Source organism: Schistocerca nitens, chromosome 9, assembly GCF_023898315.1.
Source record: "Schistocerca nitens isolate TAMUIC-IGC-003100 chromosome 9, iqSchNite1.1, whole genome shotgun sequence".
Taxonomy (NCBI): domain Eukaryota; kingdom Metazoa; phylum Arthropoda; class Insecta; order Orthoptera; family Acrididae; genus Schistocerca; species Schistocerca nitens.
In genome coordinates this window covers 374273882-374294277 of record NC_064622.1, presented here as the reverse complement: position 1 = coordinate 374294277, position 20396 = coordinate 374273882, and the positions used below count along the sequence as shown (strand labels likewise).

Here is a 20396-nt window from a genome sequence, read left to right as displayed (position 1 = left end):
GTGGATTGGCGGAGGTGGTCCTGTACCATGGCCTGCTCGATCCCCAGATATGTCCCCTCTGGACTTTTTTGTGCGGGGAGAGATGCGCAACCTTGTTTACGCAACTCCTGTTGCATCAGAAGAGGATGTGGTTTCCCGAATAGTAGCAGCAAGAGGAACAAATCGGGATACTCCTGGGGTTTTTGCCCGTGTCAGACAGAACATGATCCGACGGTGTAACCTTTGTTTATGTGTCAATGGAGGCATTTTTGAAAATCTACTGTAACTGAAACTGGGTTGTGTTACTCCGTTATCTCTTGGTCATAAAAAAAATGGAAAAGTGTTTGTTGGTTTAATTGATTTGCTGCCAGAGAAATCTTCCTCTGCTCGTTTAAATACTCATCATAGGAAAAAATAACATTAGGGAAAAATATTTGTTTTGGTTTTCCCTACAACCTCCCAGAGTTTGTCGGTTTAAATACTTTTCACCCTGTAGATATCCTGTACTGTAGTGGACATTCCTTTTATTATTGTGGCATAAACGGAACCCAGTTCAAGAAAGTCATCACGGCGTTCACAAGAAAGCCGCTCATGTAAAATGGACTATAGCCAGCAAGAAAGGCAGAGAGCGAACCGGCAACGTCGCAGTTTATTCTCTGGCTGTAAACGGGCCACTTCTTGCGTGTACAGCACCCTCGTGGAATTCGCGTGGTGTTCACAAGGAGGTTTCTACCGCCGGATCATTTGAGGACGTCGACGAGCGCCTGCCGGTCGCAGGCGGCAGCCAGGTCGAGGGGCGTGTGGCCCCAGCAGTCCCTGGCGTGGCGGTCGGCCCCCGCGGCCAGCAGCAGGCGCGCCACCTCTGCGCTGGGGTTGGCCACTGCCCAGTGCAGCGGCGTCATCAGCAGCTGGTCGCACGCGTTCACCTCCGCGCCCGCGGCCAGCAGCAGCTGCGCCAGCTGCGCGCCGGCCCGCGCCGCGGCGCCATGCAGCGGCGTGCGCTGCGTCTGGCTGCGCGCCGTCGCGTCGCCCCCCGCGTGCAGCAGCCACCGCGCCGCCTTCTCGCCGTCGCCCTCAGCCGCGCAGTGCAGCGCCGTCCGCCCCCACCTGTCGCGGGCGTCCACTGCCACCCCCGCAGCTAGCAGTGTCCGCAGCTCCCCGACGTCGTCCAGGCCCGCCGCCTCGTGCAGTCTCTCTGTCAAGTTGGCACCGACTCTCTCTTCCGACACTGTCCTGCAAAATGACAGATTTTCCACTGTTGATGATACTATGTACCAGGTGTACCGGTATGAAATGAGCGTTAAGATACAAATGTGTCGATAGGGAACATTTGTTCAGGTTCAGCGATGGCGGAGGGTCTGGCGTGTTGCTTGAAACACCCCAGGTATCACTTGCTGCGTCCGCTGACTCAGCCGCCGTGGCACCTTTTAGTGTAACCGGCGCGTTGGGGCCGCCCTGCCCTCAGGGTGAGTGGCTGACTGCAACGTGTTCGCGTCACTCGAGGTGGAGGGTCAATGTGGAGGCTGTCCGGCTGGCCTCGCCCATTCATCCTGTCAGTGGGCAGGTGACCGCTCCTTCAGCAGGGCCCGAGCAGGCACACGGGGGCAAAGGCTTGCTGGTTATTGGGAGCTCCAACATTAGGTAGGTGATGGAGCTCCTTAGGGAAATAGTATACAGGGCTGGAAGGAATTCCAATGTGCACTCGGTTTGTCTGCCGGGGGGGCCTCATCCAAGATGGCGGCCTCATCCAAGATGGCGGCCTTGCCTGTGGCTATCGAGTGTAGTTGCTCAAGTCGGCACCAATGATGCCTGTCGCTTGGGTTCTGAGGCGATCCTCAGTTCGTACAGGCGGCTGTCGGATTTGGTGAAGACCGCTGGCCTCACACGCAGGGTACAAGCAGAGCTTTCTATTTGCAGTATCGTTGCCAGAGTGGATCGGAGTCCTTTGGTTTGGAGCCGAGTGGAGGGTCTCAACCAGAGGCTTCGTCGACTCTGTGACGGTCTTGGCTGCAGATTTCTAAACTTGCGCTATTGGGTGGGGAATTGTAGGACGCCCCTAGATAGGTCAGGGGTGCACTACACAAAGGAAGCGGCTACTCAGGTAGCAGAGGACTTGTGGCGTGCACATGGTTTTTTTTTTAGGCTAGGCAGTAGTGCGAGGTGTCCTGATGAACACTCACCAGTCGACGTGCAGGCAGGGAAATCAGGACGCGCTCAGTGTAAAGACACTTCAGCTATCAAGATATTAGCAGTAAATTTTCAGAGTATTCGGAATAAAGTTATTGAATTTACTGCCCTCCAGGAAGCGTGTGGCGCGCAAATTATTCTCGGAACTGAGATCTGGCTGAACCCTGAGATAGGAAGTTCTGAAATATTTAGTGAGGGTTGGAACGTGTATCGGAAAGAGAGATTAGACACCGTAGGAGGTGGTGTCTTCATTGTAGTTGACAAATATTGTGTCTACTGAGCTCGAAGTTGAGTGTGATTGTGAAGTTATCTGGACACGTTTAAGAGGGCTAGGAGAAATAAAGTTAATTGTTGGGTGTTACTCCCGGCCACCAGGTTCCAACGTGACAGTTCTAGAGCCGGCCGCGGTGGCCTCGCGGTTCTAGGCGCGCAGTCCGGAACCGTGCGACTGCTACGGTCGCAGGTTCGAATCCTGCCTCGGGCATGGATGTGTGTGATGTCCTTAGGTTAGTTAGGTTTAAGTAGTTCTAAGTTCTAGGGGACTGATAACCACAGCAGTTGAGTCCCATAGTGCTCAGAGCCATTTTTTGACAGTTCTAGAATCATTCAAAGGGAGTCTACACTCTGTATCGCAAAAGTACCCGGATTATACTATATTAGTCGGAGGCGACTTCAACCTACCTAGTATAGACTGGGATGTCTATGGATTCATTACAGATGGTACAGACAAGCCGTCATGTGAATTACTTTTGAACACATTATCCAAAAACTGTCTTGAGCAGCTGAATCGACAGCCAACACGTAATGGAAATATTTTAGTTCTGGTAGCCACGAACAGACCAGACCTCATCGACGGTGTCAGTGTTGAGACAGGGATTAGTGATCATGATGTTGTCATTACGACTATGGTTACGAAAGTTAAAACGTCGGTCAAGATGGCTAGGAGAGTATTCTTACTAGAAAGAGCAGATAAGTAGTTGTTAGCATCCCACTTAGTAAATGAATCGACTTCATTTACTTCCGGTACGATGGACGAGGAAGAATTATGTGCAAATTTAAAACACATTGTAAATCACGAATTGGACAAGTATGTGCCAAAAAAGTGGGTTACGGACGGAAAAGACCCACCATGGTTTAACAGCGCAATTCGGAGAATGCTCAGGAAGCAATGACAGTTGAACTCGCGGTACAAGAAAGATCGGGAGAATGAGGACAGACAAAAGTTAGTAGAGATTCGTGCTGCTGTAAAAAGAGCAATGCGCGAAGCATTCAACCACTACCACCGTCATACCTTAGCAAAAGATCTTGCTGAAAACCCAAGGAAATTCTGGTCTTACGTAAAATCGGTAAGCGGATCGAAGGCTTCCATCCAGTCACTCACTGATCAGTCTGGCCTGGCAACGGAAGACAGCAAAACTAAAGATGAAATTTTAAATTTAGCATTTGAGAAATCTTTCACGCTGGAGGATCGTACAAACATACCGACGTTTGAGTCTCGTACAGATTCCCGTATGGAGGACATAGTGATAGACATCCCTGGGGTTGTGAAGCAGCTGAATGGGTTGAAAATAAATAAATCGCCAGGTCCGGATAGGATACCAATTCGGTTTTACAGACAGTACTCTACTGCATTGGCTCCTTACCTAGCTTGCATTTATCGCGAATCTCTTGCCCAACGTAAAGTCCCGAGCGACTGGAAAAAAGCGCAGGTGATGCCTGTATATAAGAAGGGTAGAAGGACGGATCCTCAAAATTACAGACCAATATCCTTAACATCGGTTTGTTGCAGGATTCTCGAACATATTCTCAGTTCGAATATAATGAATTTCCTTGAGACAGAGAAGTTTCTGTCCATGCATCAGCACGGCTTTAGAAAGCATCGCTCCTGTGAAACGCAACTCGCCCTTTTTTCACATGATATCTTGCGAACCATGGATGAAGGGTATCAGATGGATGCCATATTCCTTGACTTCCGCAAAGCGTTTGACTCGGTGCCCCACTGCAAACTCCTAACTAAGGTATGAGCATATGGGATTGGTTCCCAAGTATGTGAGTGGCTCGAAGACTTCTTAAGTAATAGAACCCAGTACATTGTCCTCGGTGGTGAGTGTTCATCGGAGGTGAGGGTATCATCTGGAGTGCCCCAGGGAAGTGTAGTAGGTCCATTGTTGTTTTCTATCTACATAAATGATCTTTTGGATAGGGTGGATGGCAATGTGCGGCTGTTTGATGATGATGCTGTGCTGTAGGGGAAGGTGTCGTCGTTGAGTGACTGTAGGAGGATACAAGATGACTTGGACAGGATTTGTGATTGGTGTAAAGAATGGTAGCTAACTCTAAATATAGATAAATGTAAATTAATGCAGATGAATAGGAAAAAGAATCCTGTAATGTTTGAATACTCCATTAGTAGTGTAGCGCTTGACGCAGCTATGTCGATTAAATATTTGGGCGTAACATTGCAGAGCAATATGAACTGGGACAATCATGTAATGGCAGTTGTGGGGAAGGCGGATAGTCGTCTTCGGTTCATTGGTAGAATTTTGGGAAGATGTGGTTCATCTGTAAAGGAGACCGCTTATAAAACACTAATACGACCTAATCTTGAGTACTGCTCGAGCGTTTGGGATCCCTATCAGGTCGGATTGAGGGAGGACATAGAAGCAACTCAGAGGCGGGCTGCTAGATTTGTTGGTTCAAATAGCTCTGAGCACTATGCGGCTTAACTTCTGAGGTCATCAGTCGCCTAGAACTTAGAACTAATTAAACCTAACTAACCTAACAACCCCCCCCCATGAACCATGGACCTTGCCGTTGGTGGGGAGGCTTGCGTGCCTCAGCGATACAGATGGCCGTACCGTAGGTGCAACCACAACGGAGGGGTATCTGTTGAGAGGCCAGACAAACATGTGGTTCCTGAAGAGGGGCAGCAGCCTTTTCAGTAGTTGCAGGGGCAACAGTCTGGATGATTGACTGATCTGGCCCTGTAACATTAACCAAAACGGCCTTGCTGTGCTGGTACTGCGAACGGCTGAAAGCAAGGGGAAACTACAGCCGTAATTTTTCCCGAGGACATGCAGCTCTACTGTATGATTAAATGATGATGGCGTCCTCTTGGGTAAAATATTCCGGAGGTAAAATAGTCCCCCATTCGGATCTCCGGGCGGGGACTACTCAAGAGGACGTCGTTATCAGGAGAAAGAAAACTGGCGTTCTACGGATCGGAGCGTGGAATGTCAGATCACTTAATCGGGCAGGTAGGTTAGAAAATTTGAAAAGGGAAATGGATAGGTTAAAGTTAGATATAGTGGGAATTAGTGAAGTTCGGTGGCAGGAGGAACAAGACTTTTGGTCAGGTGATTACAGGGTTATAAATACAAAATCAAATAGGGGTAATGCAGGAGTAGGTTTAATAATGAATAAAAAAATAGGAGTGCGGGTTAGCTACTACAAACAGCATAGTGAACGCATTATTGTGGCCAAGATAGACACAAAGCCCATGCCTACTACAGCAGTACAAGTTTATATGCCAACTAGCTCTGCAGATGATGAAGAAATAGATGAAATGTATGACGAGATAAAAGAAATTATTCAGGTAGTGAAGGGAGACGAAAATTTAATAGTCATGGGTGACTGGAATTCGTCAGTAGGAAAAGGGAGAGAAGGAAACATAGTAGGTGAATATGGATTGGGGGGAAGGAATGAAAGAGGAAGCCGCCTTGTAGAATTTTGCACAGAGCATAACTTAATCATAGCTAACACTTGGTTCAAGAATCATGAAAGGAGGCTGTATACATGGAAGAAGCCAGGAGATACTGACAGGTTTCAGATAGATTATATAATGGTAAGACAGAGATTTAGGAACCAGGTTTTAAATTGTAAGACATTTCCTGGGGCAGATGTGGATTCTGACCACAATCTATTGGTTATGAACTGCAGATTGAAACTGAAGAAACTGCAAAAAGGTGGGAATTTAAGGAGATGGGACCTGGATAAACTGAAAGAACCAGAGGTTGCAGAGAGTTTCAGGGAGAGCATAAGGGAACAATTGACAGGAATGGGGGAAAGAAATACAGTAGAAGAAGAATGGGTAGCTCTGAGGGATGAAGTAGTGAAGGCAGCAGACGATCAAGTAGGTAAAAATACGAGGGCTAATAGAAATCCTTGGGTAACAGAAGAAATATTGAATTTAATTGATGAAAGGAGAAAATATAAAAATGTAGTAAATGAAGCAGGCAAAAAGGAATACAAACGTCTCAAAAATAAAATCGACAGGAAGTGCAAAATGGCTAAGCAGGGATGGCTAGAGGACAAATGTAAGGATGTAGAGGCTTGTCTCACTAGGGGTAAGATAGATACTGCCTATAGGAAAATTAAAGAGACCTTTGGAGAGAAGAGAACCACTTGTATGAATATCAAGAGCTCAGATGGAAACCCAGTTCTAAGCAAAGAAGGGAAGGCAGAAAGGTGGAAGGAGTATATAGAGGGTTTATACAAGGGAGATGTACTTGAGGACAATATTATGGAAATGGAAGAGGATGTAGATGAAGACGAAATGGGAGATAAGATACTGCGTGAAGAGTTTGACAGAGCACTGAAAGACCTGAGTCGAAACAAGGCCCCGGGAGTAGACAACATTCCACTAGAACTACTGATGGCCTCGGGAGAGCCAGTCATGACAAAACTGTACCATCTGGTGAGCACGATGTATGAGACAGGCGAAATACCCTCAGACTTCAAGAAGAATATAATAATTCCAATCCCAAAGAAAGCAGGTGTTGACAGATGTGAAAATTACCGAACTATCAGTTTAATAAGTCACAGCTGCAAAATACTAACGCGAATTCTTTACAGACGAATGGAAAAACTGGTAGAAGCCGACCTCGGGGAAGATCAGTTTGGATTCCGTAGAAATGTTGGAACACGTGAGGCAATACTGACCTTACGACTTATCTTGGAAGAAAGATTAAGAAAAGGCAAACCTACGTTTCTAGCATTTGTAGACTTAGAGAAAGCTTTTGACAATGTTGACTGGAATACTCTCTTTCAAATTCTGAAGGTGGCAGGGGTAAAATACAGGGAGCGAAAGGCTATTTACAATTTGTACAGAAAGCAGATGGCAGTTATAAGAGTCGAGGGGCATGAAAGGGAAGCAGTGGTTGGGAAAGGAGTGAGACAGGGTTGTAGCCTCTCCCCGATGTTATTCAATCTGTATATTGAGCAAGCAGTAAAGGAAACAAAAGAAAAATTCGGAGTAGGTATTAAAATCCATGGAGAAGAAGTAAAAACTTTGAGGTTCGCCGATGACATTGTAATTCTGTCAGAGACAGCAAAGGACTTGGAAGAGCAGTTGAACGGAATGGACAGTGTCTTGAAAGGAGGATATAAGATGAACATCAACAAAAGCAAAACAAGGATAATGGAATGTAGTCAAATTAAGTCGGGTGATGCTGAGGGAATTAGATTAGGAAATGAGACACTTAAAGTAGTAAAGGAGTTTTGCTATTTAGGGAGTAAAATAACCGATGATGGTCGAAGTAGAGAGGATATAAAATGTAGACTGGCAATGGCAAGGAAATCGTTTCTGAAGAAGAGAAATTTGTTAACATCGAGTATAGATTTAGGTGTCAGGAAGTCGTTTCTGAAAGTATTTGTATGGAGTGTAGCCATGTATGGAAGTGAGACATGGACGATAACTAGTTTGGACAAGAAGAGAATAGAAGCTTTCGAAATGTGGTGCTACAGAAGAATGCTGAAGATAAGGTGGGTAGATCACGTAACTAATGAGGAGGTATTGAATAGGATTGGGGAGAAGAGAAGTTTGTGGCACAACTTGACTAGAAGAAGGGATCGGTTGGTAGGACATGTTTTGAGGCATCAAGGGATCACAAATTTAGCATTGGAGGGCAGCGTGGAGGGTAAAAATCGTAGAGGGAGACCAAGAGATCAATACACTAAGCAGATTCAGAAGGATGTGGGTTGCAGTAGGTACTGGGAGATGAAGAAGCTTGCACAGGATAGAGTAGCATGGAGAGCTGCATCAAACCAGTCTCAGGACTGAAGACCACAACAACAACCTAACAACATCACACACATCCATGCCCAAGGCAGAATTCGAAACTGTAGCGCCCAGAACCGCACAGCCACTCCGGCCGGCGCTAGATTTGTTACTGGTAGGTTTGATCATCATGCGAGTGTTACGGAAATGCTTCAGGAACTCGGGTGGGAATCTCTAGAGGAAAGGAGGCGTTCTTTTCGTGAATCGCTACTGAGGAAATTTAGAGAACCAGCATTTGAGGCTGACTGCAGTACAATTTTACTGCCGCCAACTTACACTTCCCGGAAAGACCACAAAGCTAAGATAAGAGAAATTAGGGCTCGTACAGAGGCATATAGGCAGTCATTTTTCCCTCGTTCTGTTTGGGAGTGGAACAGGGAGAGAAGATGCTAGTTGTGGGCGCACCGTATGGTGGATTGCGGAGTATGTATGTAGATGTGGATGTAGATACTATGTATACATTGATCAGCCAGAACATGATCACCGACATACTATCGATACAAACCCATCCAGGAGATAGCAGCGTCACTTGCGAGGAATGACTGCTACTCAGACACACCCGCGGTGAGTGTAGTATCAGTGAGCGTACTGTCCGTATACAGGGTGCTCCATTGATAGTGACTGGGCCAAACATCTCACTAAATAAGCATCAAACGAAAAAACTACAAAGAACGAAACTCGTCTAGCTTGAAGGGGGAAACCAGATGGCGCTATGGTTGGCCCGCTAGATGGCGCTTCCATAGGTCAAACAGATATCAACTGCGTATTTTTAAATAGGAACCCCAATTTTTTATTACGTATTCATATAGTACGTAAAGAAATGTTTTAGTTGGACCACTTTTTTCGCTTTTTGATAGATTCCTGTTGAAGAGATGGCAGTACCACGGGGATAACAGCCTGTGAAATGTAGGGGGCACTGGTTACTTTAACCTGCACAATCAAAAAAAAAAGTGACCGCGGGTTGTAACTGATGGCCCGTGCACCATGAGACCTGGGATGACACGTGTTGTGGACGAATGCACTCCGGAATAGGCAGCTTACCAGGTCTATGCCATATACTCATACGTGTATGTCCATGACTTGCATACAGGCGTAAAATATTGGCATCACTGACGACAACAGAGCGCCATTACGCTTTGCAGCCGACTCTCTCATGACACCTAAGTAGCCATGCTTTGTGGTGTCGTTGTCTCATTGTTAGCCTGCTCAAATGCATACGTCATCTTAGTTTCAAATAACTTCCGGGAATTCAGCCAGGTAACACTTTCAGCAACCGCCGATATTTCGGCGGGGGAAACACGCCACCATTTTCAAGGCAAATTGCAACGGACAGGGAGCGTACATACAAATTTAAAACCTCGGTTCTCGGACTGAAGCAGGAAAGATAACACACACACTGAACACTAGTGCCACGAAAGATGACCAAAGTCAGAGCTATCGATAGTGAGACTATGAGCTCGCAGGTGAGGTAGCAGTGACTGTTGCTCTTAGTGCTGCTGCAAGAGCCGGCCTTTGTGGCCGAGCGGTTCTAGGCGCTACAGTCTGGAACCGCGCGATCGCTACGGTCGCAGGTTCGAATCCTGCCTAGGGCATGCATGTGTATGATGTCCTTAGGTTGGTTAGGTTTAAGTAGTTCTAAGTTCTAGGGGACTGATGACCTCAAATGTTAAGTCCCATAGTGCTCAGAGCCATCTGAACCATTTTGAGCTGCTGCAAGAAGACGGTTCCCAACGGTCCCTGATGGAACATTTGGTACAACTTGTGTCCGGATTCCGTCCGTGGATGATGCTGAGTCGGCTATCAGTACTCACATGATGCATCTACGTACACATGTGCATCTACATACGTGTTCCGCATGCCACTTACAGTATGCAGCGGAGAAAACTCTGTAAAACTACTAGTGCCGGCCGCGGTGGCCGTGCGGTTCTAGGCGCTTCAGTCCGGAACCGCGTGACTGCTATGGTCGCAGGTTCGAATCCTGCATCGGGCATGGATGTGTGTGGTGTCCTTAGGTTAGTTAGGTTCAAGTAGTTCTAAGTTCTAGGGGACTGATGACCTCAGATGTTGAGTCCCATAGTACTCAGAGCCATTTGAAAACTACTAGTCACTTCCTTTCCTGTTCCACTCGTAAACAGAGCGAGGAAAAAACCACTGTCTATATGCTTCCGTATGAGCAATAAGTTCTCGTATCTTATATTCGTGGTTCCTACGCGTTGGCGGCAGTAGAACCGTTCTACAGTCAGCTCGAAATGCGGGTTCTCTAAATATTTTCAACAGTGTGCCTCGAAAAGAACGTCGCCTTCCCTCCAGGAATTCCCATTTGAGTTTCCGAAGCATCTCCGAATTACTAGCCTGATATTCGAATATACCGGTAATAAATCTAGCATGAATCTTCTGAAATGCTTAGAAGTCTTCCATCTATCAAATCCGGTGCGGATCCAAAGCACTCGAGCAGAACTCAAGCATAGGTCGCACTAGCGTCCTATATGCGGTCTCCTTTACATATGTACCACGCTTGTCTAAAATTCTCGCAATAAACCGAAGTCAACCATTCGCCCATCCTTCCACAATCTTCGGACGCTCGTTCAATTCCTTATCGCTTTGTAACGTTACGCCCAGATATTTAAACGACGTGACCATGTCAAGCAGGACACTATTAATGTTGTATCCGAACATTACGAGTATGTTTTTCCTGCTCATCAGAATGGACTTGCATTTTTCTAGATTGCTAGTTACCATTCATCTCACCAAACAGAAATTTTTTGTAAGACATATTGTATCTTCTTATGGTCACTCAACTTCGACACCTTTTCGTACACCACAGCATTGTCAGAAAACAACCACCCACCTTGTCCACCAGATATAATAGTAAATGTCGTGTGACTAGGGCCTCCCGTCGGGTAGACTGTTGGCCGGGTGCAAGTCATTCGATTTGACGACACTTCGGCGAATTGCGCGTCGATGGGGATGAAATGATGATGGTAAGGACAACACAACACCCAGTCCCTGAGAGGAGAAAAATCTCCGAGCCAGCCAGGAATCGAACCCGGGTCCTTAGGATTGAAATTCTGTCGCGCTGACCACTCAGCTGCTGGGGGCGGAGGTCCGCCAGATCATTTCTGTATATAGAAAATTATAGCGATCCTATCACACTTCCCTGGCGCTCTCTTGACGATACCCTTGTCTCTGACGAGCTCTCGCCGTCAACAACATACTGTCCAATTACTTAAGAACAAACCAGCCATATGTCTGGGAACTTATTCAATACGCTCATACCTTCGTTAAGAGTCTGCAGCGGGGCGCCGTCTCAGAAGCTTTTCGGAAATCTAGAAATTTGTTACCTACCTGTGATCCTCCATCCATAGTTCGCAGCAGGTCATCTGAGGAAAGGGCAAACTGAGTTTCACAGGAACCATGCTTTCTAAAACCGTACTGATTCGTGAATATAGGTTCCTCGGTTTCGAGGAAATTTACTATATTCGAACTGAGAATAGGTTCAAGAATTCTGCAACAAACTGATGTTAAGGGTATTGGTATGTAATTTTGTGGGGTCATTGTTTGACCCGTCTTAGGTACAAGAGTCACCTGTGCTTGCGGCTTTGCGCTGGGAGAGAGTTTCGCAATAACTGCAAGCTAAGTAAGGGGTTAGCCCACCCGGTTGGCGGTGCGGTCTAACGCATGGCTTTCCGGCCGGGAAGGAGCCCCTGGTCCCCAGCACGAATCCGCCCGGCGGATTTGTGTCGAGGTCCATTGAGCCGGTCAGTCTGTGGATGGTTTTTAGGCGTTTTTCCATCTGCCTCGGCAAAAGCGGGCTGGTTCCCCTTTTTCCGCCTCACCTACACTTTGTCGGCGATTGCTGCGCAAACAAGTTCTCCAAGTACGAGTACACCACCATTACTCTACCATGCAAACATAGGGGTTACACTTGTCTGGTGTGTGAGACGTTCCCTGGGGGGAGGGGGGGGGGAGGAGTCCATCTGGGGCCGAACCGCACAATAACCCTGGGTTTGGTGTGGGGCGGTGGAGGGGTGAAGTGGACTGCAGTAGTCGTCGTGGGGTTGCGGACCACAGCGGCTGCGGCGGGGACGGAGCCTCTCCGTCGTTTGTAGCTTCCAGTTTAACATAAGTAACGGGTCAATGCCGTCGAGTACTCTTCGTGCAAGCCAGGCGACTTATTTCTTTTCAACTTTTTTAGTTGTTTCTCTACGCCAGGAATGCTTATTACTATGTCGTCCATTCGGGAGTCTGTTCGATGGTCGGACAGCGGTATATTTGTACGATTCTCCACTGGGGCCTGTACTACGCAGGCGTCCAGAACCTGGTCGACGGGTGTGTGAATGTTATGCACACCACTGCTGAAAGCAGCGACGCACACCGGTGCACTAAGCCCAACATGCACAGCAGTCCATCGGTACGTCCATCAAGCTTCCTGCTGGCCCTCAGTGTGACCCCTTTCAAATGGTTGAAACTGTTCAACAAAATATGCACTTGTCTGTGGGGTACGACTATGCTCCAGAATGAATGTTGCGGACACGGTTCACCTATAAACTTGACCAGTTACCACCTAGAGTGTCAAAACAGTGAGAGCACAGACAGGATTCCTGAACGCCATCTGATCGCTAATGACCGTGACAAATGAATCACCACCGAGCGAGGTGGCGCAGTGGTTGGTACACTGGACTCGCATTTGGGAGGATGACGGTTCAATCCCATGTCCGGCCATCCTGATTTAGGTTTTCCGTGATTTCCGTAAATCGCTCCAGGCAAATGGTAGGATGGTTCCTTTGAAAGGACATGGCCGACTTCCTTTCCCGTCCTTCCCTAATCCGATGAGACCGATGACCTCGCTGTTTGGTCTCCCCCCCCCCCCCAAAAAAAAAAACAACACAACGCAAATGAATCACTAACACTGCAGCCAATCGGTATGCACGTATTACATCCTGGTGCCACTGACAAACCATTCAGGGTGTTGCATATTTTTCGGCAGTGTATTTTTAGCAAGAATACACTGTTGTAACTTATAATGGTATCACTGATAAGTTTTTTCACATTTCCTAGATAGATCTGATGATCTAACTTACCTATTCTTGTCATTAAACAAAGAAAAAAGTGGCTATTAAAGACTTTTTTGCAATTGTTAGTGTTCTACGCGCACTCTAAAGCGTACACCTTAGAAAGGCGCGGCAAAATGATTCTATTGCCTGGGGCTTCATGTGATACACTGCAACATGGTAATGCGCACCGTCCCATCACCCGCTTCGTATCTGCACACAGTTATAATGTGCTGGATTATAAAATAATAAATGTAGGAAAAACACAACAGATGCACAGAATTCGAACCTGCCAGAAGTCGCTGTGCCAGCTGGTGCTCCTGCTGAGGCCACGAGACTGCATATCCGCACAGCGGTTTCCGTGTTGTTGCGCAGTGCAGCCTTCCAGCCGTCCGTGGCCATGACTTCGGTGATGTGCCGCCTGATGAAGTCGACGGCCACGGTCTCCAGCAGGGGGCAGCCGTGGGTCGCGGCCAGCACGGCGCTGGCGGCCGCGTTCTCCACGCCGAGCCTCTTGACGGACTCGAGCTCGGCGTGCTTCTTGAGGACGGGCAGGCCGAACACGTGGGCCGCAATCAGCATGCTATCGGAGAGAGCCTCCGGCGGGGGCCGTCGGTCAGTGTACAGGAAGAGCAGCAGCCTCCGAAGCGTGCCCTCCTCTACGTCGTGTATGTGGAGGCAGCTGTCGGAAGCGTCCTCGAGCATGCTGGAGAAGACTGGGCTGCGGGAGCGCAACAGCGCGCTGTGGGCTGGAAGGCGAGAGCCGCCCACCACCAGGTAGACGTCAGAGAAGTCTGCGGACTCCAGCAGTGCGGACAGGTCGGCCGCCAGCGTGCCTCTGCCGTCCTGAAGCCGTCTCGTCGCAGCACTGCAAAAATCCTTCTGTTATTGTAAAATCTAAGCTATCAAGGCCGGAAACGTCATTAAAATACTAGCTAAGGACCCGGCGTTACCGCATTAATTCCAGTCTTTATGAGTCCATCTTTTCCCTTTCTGTGCCCATATCGTCCTCTCTCTGTCTACCTTCTCAGCCCCCAGTCTCTGTCGATCTTCTCCTGCCCCTCTGTCCATCTGCTCCTCCCCCTCTATCTCCTCCTCCACTCCTCTATCACCTTCTCCCCTCTAAATCCATCTCCAATCTCCTCTTCCTCTCCTCCATCTCCTCCTCCACCTCTCTCTTTTCACCTCCTCTTCCCCCTCTCTTTTGTCCATTTTCTCTCCTTTTTCCTGTCTGTTCATCTTCTTCTCTTCCCTGTCTCTGTCCATTTCCTCCACCCCTTCTTTGTCCATCTCCTTCCTCCTCTCTTTATCTCTTCCTCCATCTATCTGTGTCCATCTCCCCCCTCCTCGTCACTGCCTGTTCATCTCCTCCCTCCATTTCTCTTTCTGCCTTACCATTTCATTCCAATAGCAGTTTTTGTGTGTCATCAGTATTCTGACTGGTTTGATGCGGCCCACCACGAATTCCTCTCCTGTACCAACCTCTTCATCTCAGGCTAGCCCTTGCAACTTACGGCCTCATTTATCTGCTGGATGTATCGCTATCTCTCTGAGGTTCTTAGCCCAAAATATTTATTTCCAGGCAGTAACTAATATTTATGCCAAGTTTGGTTCAAATCGATGCAAGGATTTAGGAGGAGTTTCTTACCTGTGACTTTGCCCATATACACACGTGTCATTTTTTTCTTTTTTTTTCGAGTCATCTGTCTTTTGACTTGTTTGATACGGCCCGCCACGAATTTCTCTCCTGCGCTAACCTTTTGGTTTCCGAATAACTCTTGCACCCTAAGTTCTCGTTTATTTTCTGGATGTATTCCAATCTCCTACCTCGGGCACGGATGTGTGTGATGTCCTTAGGTTAGTTAGGTTTAAGTGGTTTTAAGTCTAGGGGACTGATGACCTCAGATGTTAAGTCCCATAGTGCTCAGAGCCATTTGAACCATTTTCTTAACACGTGTTCTGTCATCCTTTGCCTTCTTCTTATCTGTGTTTTCTATTATTTCTTTGCTCCCGATTCTGCGGAGAACCTCCTATTCCTTACCTTATCAGACCACTTAATTTTCAACATTCTTTGGCAGCACCACATCTCAAATGCAACGATACTCTTCTGTTCCGATTTTCCCACAGTCCATGTTTCATGACCATACATGCTGTCCTAAAAACGTATATCCTCAGAAATATCTTCGTCAAATTAAGGCCTATGTTTGATACTGTTAAACTTCTGTTAGTAAGGAATGCTCTTTTTGCCAGCGCTAGTTTGCTTTTCATGTCGTCCTTGCTCCATCCGTCATGGGTTATTTTGCTGCCTAGGTAACAGAATTCCTTAGCTTCGTCTATTTTGTGATCCCCAATTTTGATGTTAAGTTTCTGGCTGTTCTCATTTATGCTCCTTCTCATTGCTTTCCTATCTGTTCGATCTGCTCCCAATCCATGTTCTATACTCATCAGACTGTTCATTCTATTCAACAGATCCTGTAATTTTTCTTCAGTTTCACTGAGGATAGCAATGTCTTCAGCGAATCCTATCATTGATATCGTTCACCTTGAATTTTAATCCCATTCTGGAACCTTTCTTTTATTTCCGTCATTGCTTTTTCGATCTACAGATTGAACAGTAGGAGTGAAAGACTACATCTGTGCCTCACCCCTTTTTATTCACAGCACTTCATTCTTCGTCTTCCAGTCTTTTTGTTCCCTCAGGGTTTTTCTACAAGTTTTATATACGTCGCATATATTTATAATATTTTACACGTATTTGTGCACATATTTCACCTCTGTCTCTTGCGAATTTCGACATAAGTTTCTTTTTTACGCAGATAAATGATTATGACGTCTCATCTCCTGAACTATATGTCGTACACTGACGTAATTTCGCAGGTACATACAGTAATATATGTGGATACTGGCTAAGAATTTTTTTGCGAGTAGAGTCATTAGGAAATAAGTACTAAATAAAAATGTCATGCATGATCCGGCAGTTTTCACGCATCTCAGTGTTTAATACGTAATAGCTCTTGAATGTCGTTCAATGCTATATTTTTGCAAGTACATTCAGTCATATATCTGAATACTGTGTGCAAAATGTGTTGCAAGTAGAGTCAGTTGTAAAGAAGTAATAAATTAAAAGATCATGCCTGATGCAGCAGTTTTAGTGCATGAGCAACGAAAATGAAGTGGCGATGAGATAGTCTCGTAAAGATTTGAAATTATGTGTAAAGTTGGTTCCAAGTCACTATATCCTCTCATTCTCACTGAATGGACGAATACAGTCAGGCTTTTTGCACGTCATGAGCTACGCTTCTTTTTTACCCCCACATCTAACCCTTTGAGAGGTTTGTGGTACTCACCCTCACAGTTGTTCTTTCCAGACAGTAAGTAACGCATATACAAAGTTTCGTTGAAATCTACCCAGTAGTTCAAAATGAGGTGTTACACTTTTATAATACGATGGGCGTCTGAAAAGTCCGTGCAAAATAAAAACTACTTACGTGTTTGGGGTAAACAGTTTTTATTTTTAGACGTAGTCTCCTTTTAGACTTATAGGAATTGTCCAAATCTGCAAAATAGCTATTAGCTGCTGCAATCACCCCCTCATTTGAATAAAATCTTTTTCCTGCCAGCCATTTCTTCACATTGGGGAACGCTGAAGACCACAACAAACAACAACATTGCCTTCAGTAAGTTTCACCATTATAACTCAAATGCGGACTGTTAATTTTCTTTCTCCAATCAGAACGTTTGATAGAATCTCGGCCATCCTTTTTATAGTACTGCACATCAAGTGATGACAAAACCGTGTTTTACGATCAATAATCGCTCTTACCAGAGAGGATTCCAGTCTAAGAGCATACTGAATATCCATATCAATAATATCGAATTCTTGTAAACAATTTTTTTGTTTAACGATCTCTGCTACCCCAATTTGGTTCTGTTTACTTTAGCCATTCGTAACCTCCAACCTGACCTAGTGACACTATTTGAGTTGGATGAACCCTCACATGCATTGTCATACTTTCATTTTTTAACAGATGTTAGTAGAATATAAATTCTTTATGGTTATCTTAAAATTGGAACTTCCTTCTCCCTAGCGCTAATGGCGTCCTATGGCACGCCGTATTTACAGGTGTTCTTGCTGATTAATTTCATTAATTTAACCAACGTACTTTCATATGTATAAGGAACAATAGTAACCTAAATTTAAACCTAATGTTAAATCGTTCATTTATGTGAAACGGAAATTCTATTAATATTGAACTGAAACTTTATTAATAAAATACAAAACATGCTAAAATCGTCCTTTTATATTGAACTGAAATTTTACTAATAAAATACGAAGTATTTTATTGATAAAATACTGGGAAGTTGAATTGGACCTAGCGGCCGCGCCACCAATACATTACCATACATGGTGCAGGATAGAGCACCTGTGACGTCCCTAGCGACAGCGCGGCTATGTAAGCACGGCATTCAACGACAGTCAACATTTGACAAAGGCAGAGAAGATGTCTGCCGTAAGCTCGTGGGCAGTTAACCATCTGACTTCGCTTGAAACCCGAGAATGATTTATTAATGGAAATAGCCTAGAGAGCATGCATTCTTACATATCCCGGAAATTTTGTACCTAGCGAGGTCGCGCCGTGACTAGCATACCGGATTCTCACTAGGGTGAGCGAAGGTTCAAACCCGCGTCCGACCATCCTGATTTAGAATTTCCGTGATTCATTAAATTGCTTCAGGTAAATGCCGAGATGGTTCCTTTGAATGGGCACGGCCGACTTCCTTCTCCATCCTTCCCTAGTCCGCCGGCCGGTGTGGCCGAGCGGTTCTAGGCGCTTCAATCAGGAACCGCGCCTCGGGCATGGATGTGTGTGATGTCCTTAGGTTAGTTAGGTTTAAGTAGTAAGTTCTAGGGGACTGATGACCTCAAATGCTAAGTCCCATAGTGCTCAGAGCCATTTGAACCAGCCTTCCCTAGTCCAAGCTTGTGCTCCGTCTATAACGACCTCGTTGTCGACGGGACGTTAAACACTAATCTCCTCCTCCTGAAATTTCTGATTTCTATGGGAATCAATCTTCAGTTCGAGTCACCCTCTGAAAAACAAATAGTTCAAATGGCTCTGAGCACTATGGGACTTAACATCTATGGTCATCAGTCCCCTAGAACTTAGAACTACTTGAACCTAACTAACCTAAGGACATCACACAACACCCAGCCATCACGAGGCAGAGAAAATCCCTGACCCCGCCGGGAATCGAACCCGGGAACCCGGGCGCGGGAAGCGAGAACGCTACCGCACGACCACGAAGCTGCGGGCTCTGAAAGACATCCACAATGTAGAACCATCCGAAAGATGCACTAAATTAAGATATGTATGATGAATCACAATAGAATCATTCGTCATCGTGTGGTCGTACGTGATCATATATTTTCCGTTGCGTACTTTTGTCATGAAGATCAGATGTACTAGGTCTTTGTCTACCACTACTCAGTAGGACCTTTTCACATATGGTGGACGAAGTTTCCTCTCCAGTGAGAACAGAGAGAAGTCAGACAACTAACTAAGATTGTCGGGCTGCCTCGGCAATCGATCCGAAATACATTTAGTATGGCGAAAGAAGAGGTCCCTAGAAGGTGTAAGTCGAGCGCTACAAAAGAATGGTGAGTGATACCGCAATTAATTATAAGTGAGCAATGGAAGATAGGGATAATTTTATTGCTTTACAAGTGTTTATAGCAAGGGCTTACAGTTATCAAACACAACGTACAGTCATGCTCAAAAGTATCCGAACGACCTGAACTGCATTTCGCTTCATTCGAATGTATCCCACATAGCGCAACTGTCTAGCAGGTCCTCTAAGCGCCCCTCGGTACAGTCGTTTGGCTATTGAAAATGGTTCCAACAAGTCACCACTAGAAAACACTGCTCTGTATCGCAATAACTCAAGATGTAAAGTAATACCAAGGTACTACAAATATCAGGGAACATCTTATCACAGATAAGACGGTTCTTCAGGCTTGTAAGCTCACATTTATTGCAATAAATGACATACATGAAAAGTTACCATTCTCATTATTACGTCAGATAAGTAATTCACGTAGTAAGTTCGTCGTATTCATGATTTTCTCTTCATAATAACATACCGTACTTTTTATTTAACGCAAAATGATATTAAAAATTTAAGTTATTCACGAGCAGCTAGTTGAGAATATGTATGAACTTCAAATGACACGACGAACTGTCTCGTTCCGCATATGGATTCAATCCCAGGTCATGCAGACTAAACAAATACTTCGTGACTGACGGAAACTAACAGTCATTCCTGACTAGGCTTACAGAGAGTGATATACCTCGATTTTAGACAGTATCAGTTAGCAAATATCACCTTTAAATTACATAACGTAAACATTGTTAACGGACGCGAATTCCTACCCAGCACCTATTGTCCTTGTTAACGAACTACGAGAGATGTTAAATATTGCTTCTTCACAAGTAACTTACATGAAATGCCGTGAGGTAAAGCTTTGTGTTGGACAGGGATTCGAACCCAGAACCTAACTGGATTGTCGTCGAAGCACAGTCAACTGTTACATATCGGATTTTCTCGGCAGTAGCTAAATGTTTTAACTGAAAGGACGAGACGAAACATTAATTTTTTCTTTCCCAGGACTCCAACCTGGCACCTATCGCTGTTATATTCTAGCGAAAACGAACGTTACAAATGGGTTTGTTACACCAGCAGCGACATGTGAGCATGTTTGAACTAGAAATAATATGACAAAGAGTTCAGTGCTGACTGGGAATCGAGCCCCACACATATCGTTGTTGACTGCACACAAAGAGACGTCAGCTACCGAATTTTTCTCCACCAGCAGCTCGGCATAACATCCTTGAATTTACAATGATTTCGCAAACAGTTCTGTGTCTCACTAGGACTCAAAAACGGCAGATACCGTTAGTGTTGACAACGAATGAAAATACATTTAAAATCAAAATTATTACCCACCAGCAGATAGGTGTTCTCATGCTAGAGCTTGATAATACATAATGAAAGCTTTAGGGCCGGGCCAGGATTCGAACCCTTTCACGCGCAATATATGGAGATGTTGAGGAATCTGTAGT

The 20396-nt window shown here is 45.7% G+C and overlaps 1 protein-coding gene across 1 annotated transcript in view; it reads right to left on the bottom strand.

The window, feature by feature from the left end:
* Positions 1 to 719: 719 nt before the first annotated feature.
* LOC126204245 (poly [ADP-ribose] polymerase tankyrase-2-like) overlaps positions 720 to 20396 on the bottom strand; it is a 41198-nt gene continuing 21521 nt past the window's right edge. Inside the window, exons 2-3 of the mRNA XM_049938639.1 lie at positions 13565 to 14143; positions 720 to 1212 (exon numbers count right to left, since the gene is read on the bottom strand). Coding sequence (XP_049794596.1) covers positions 720 to 1212; positions 13565 to 14143 — 1072 coding nt within the window. The remainder of the gene's footprint in view (positions 1213 to 13564; positions 14144 to 20396) is intronic.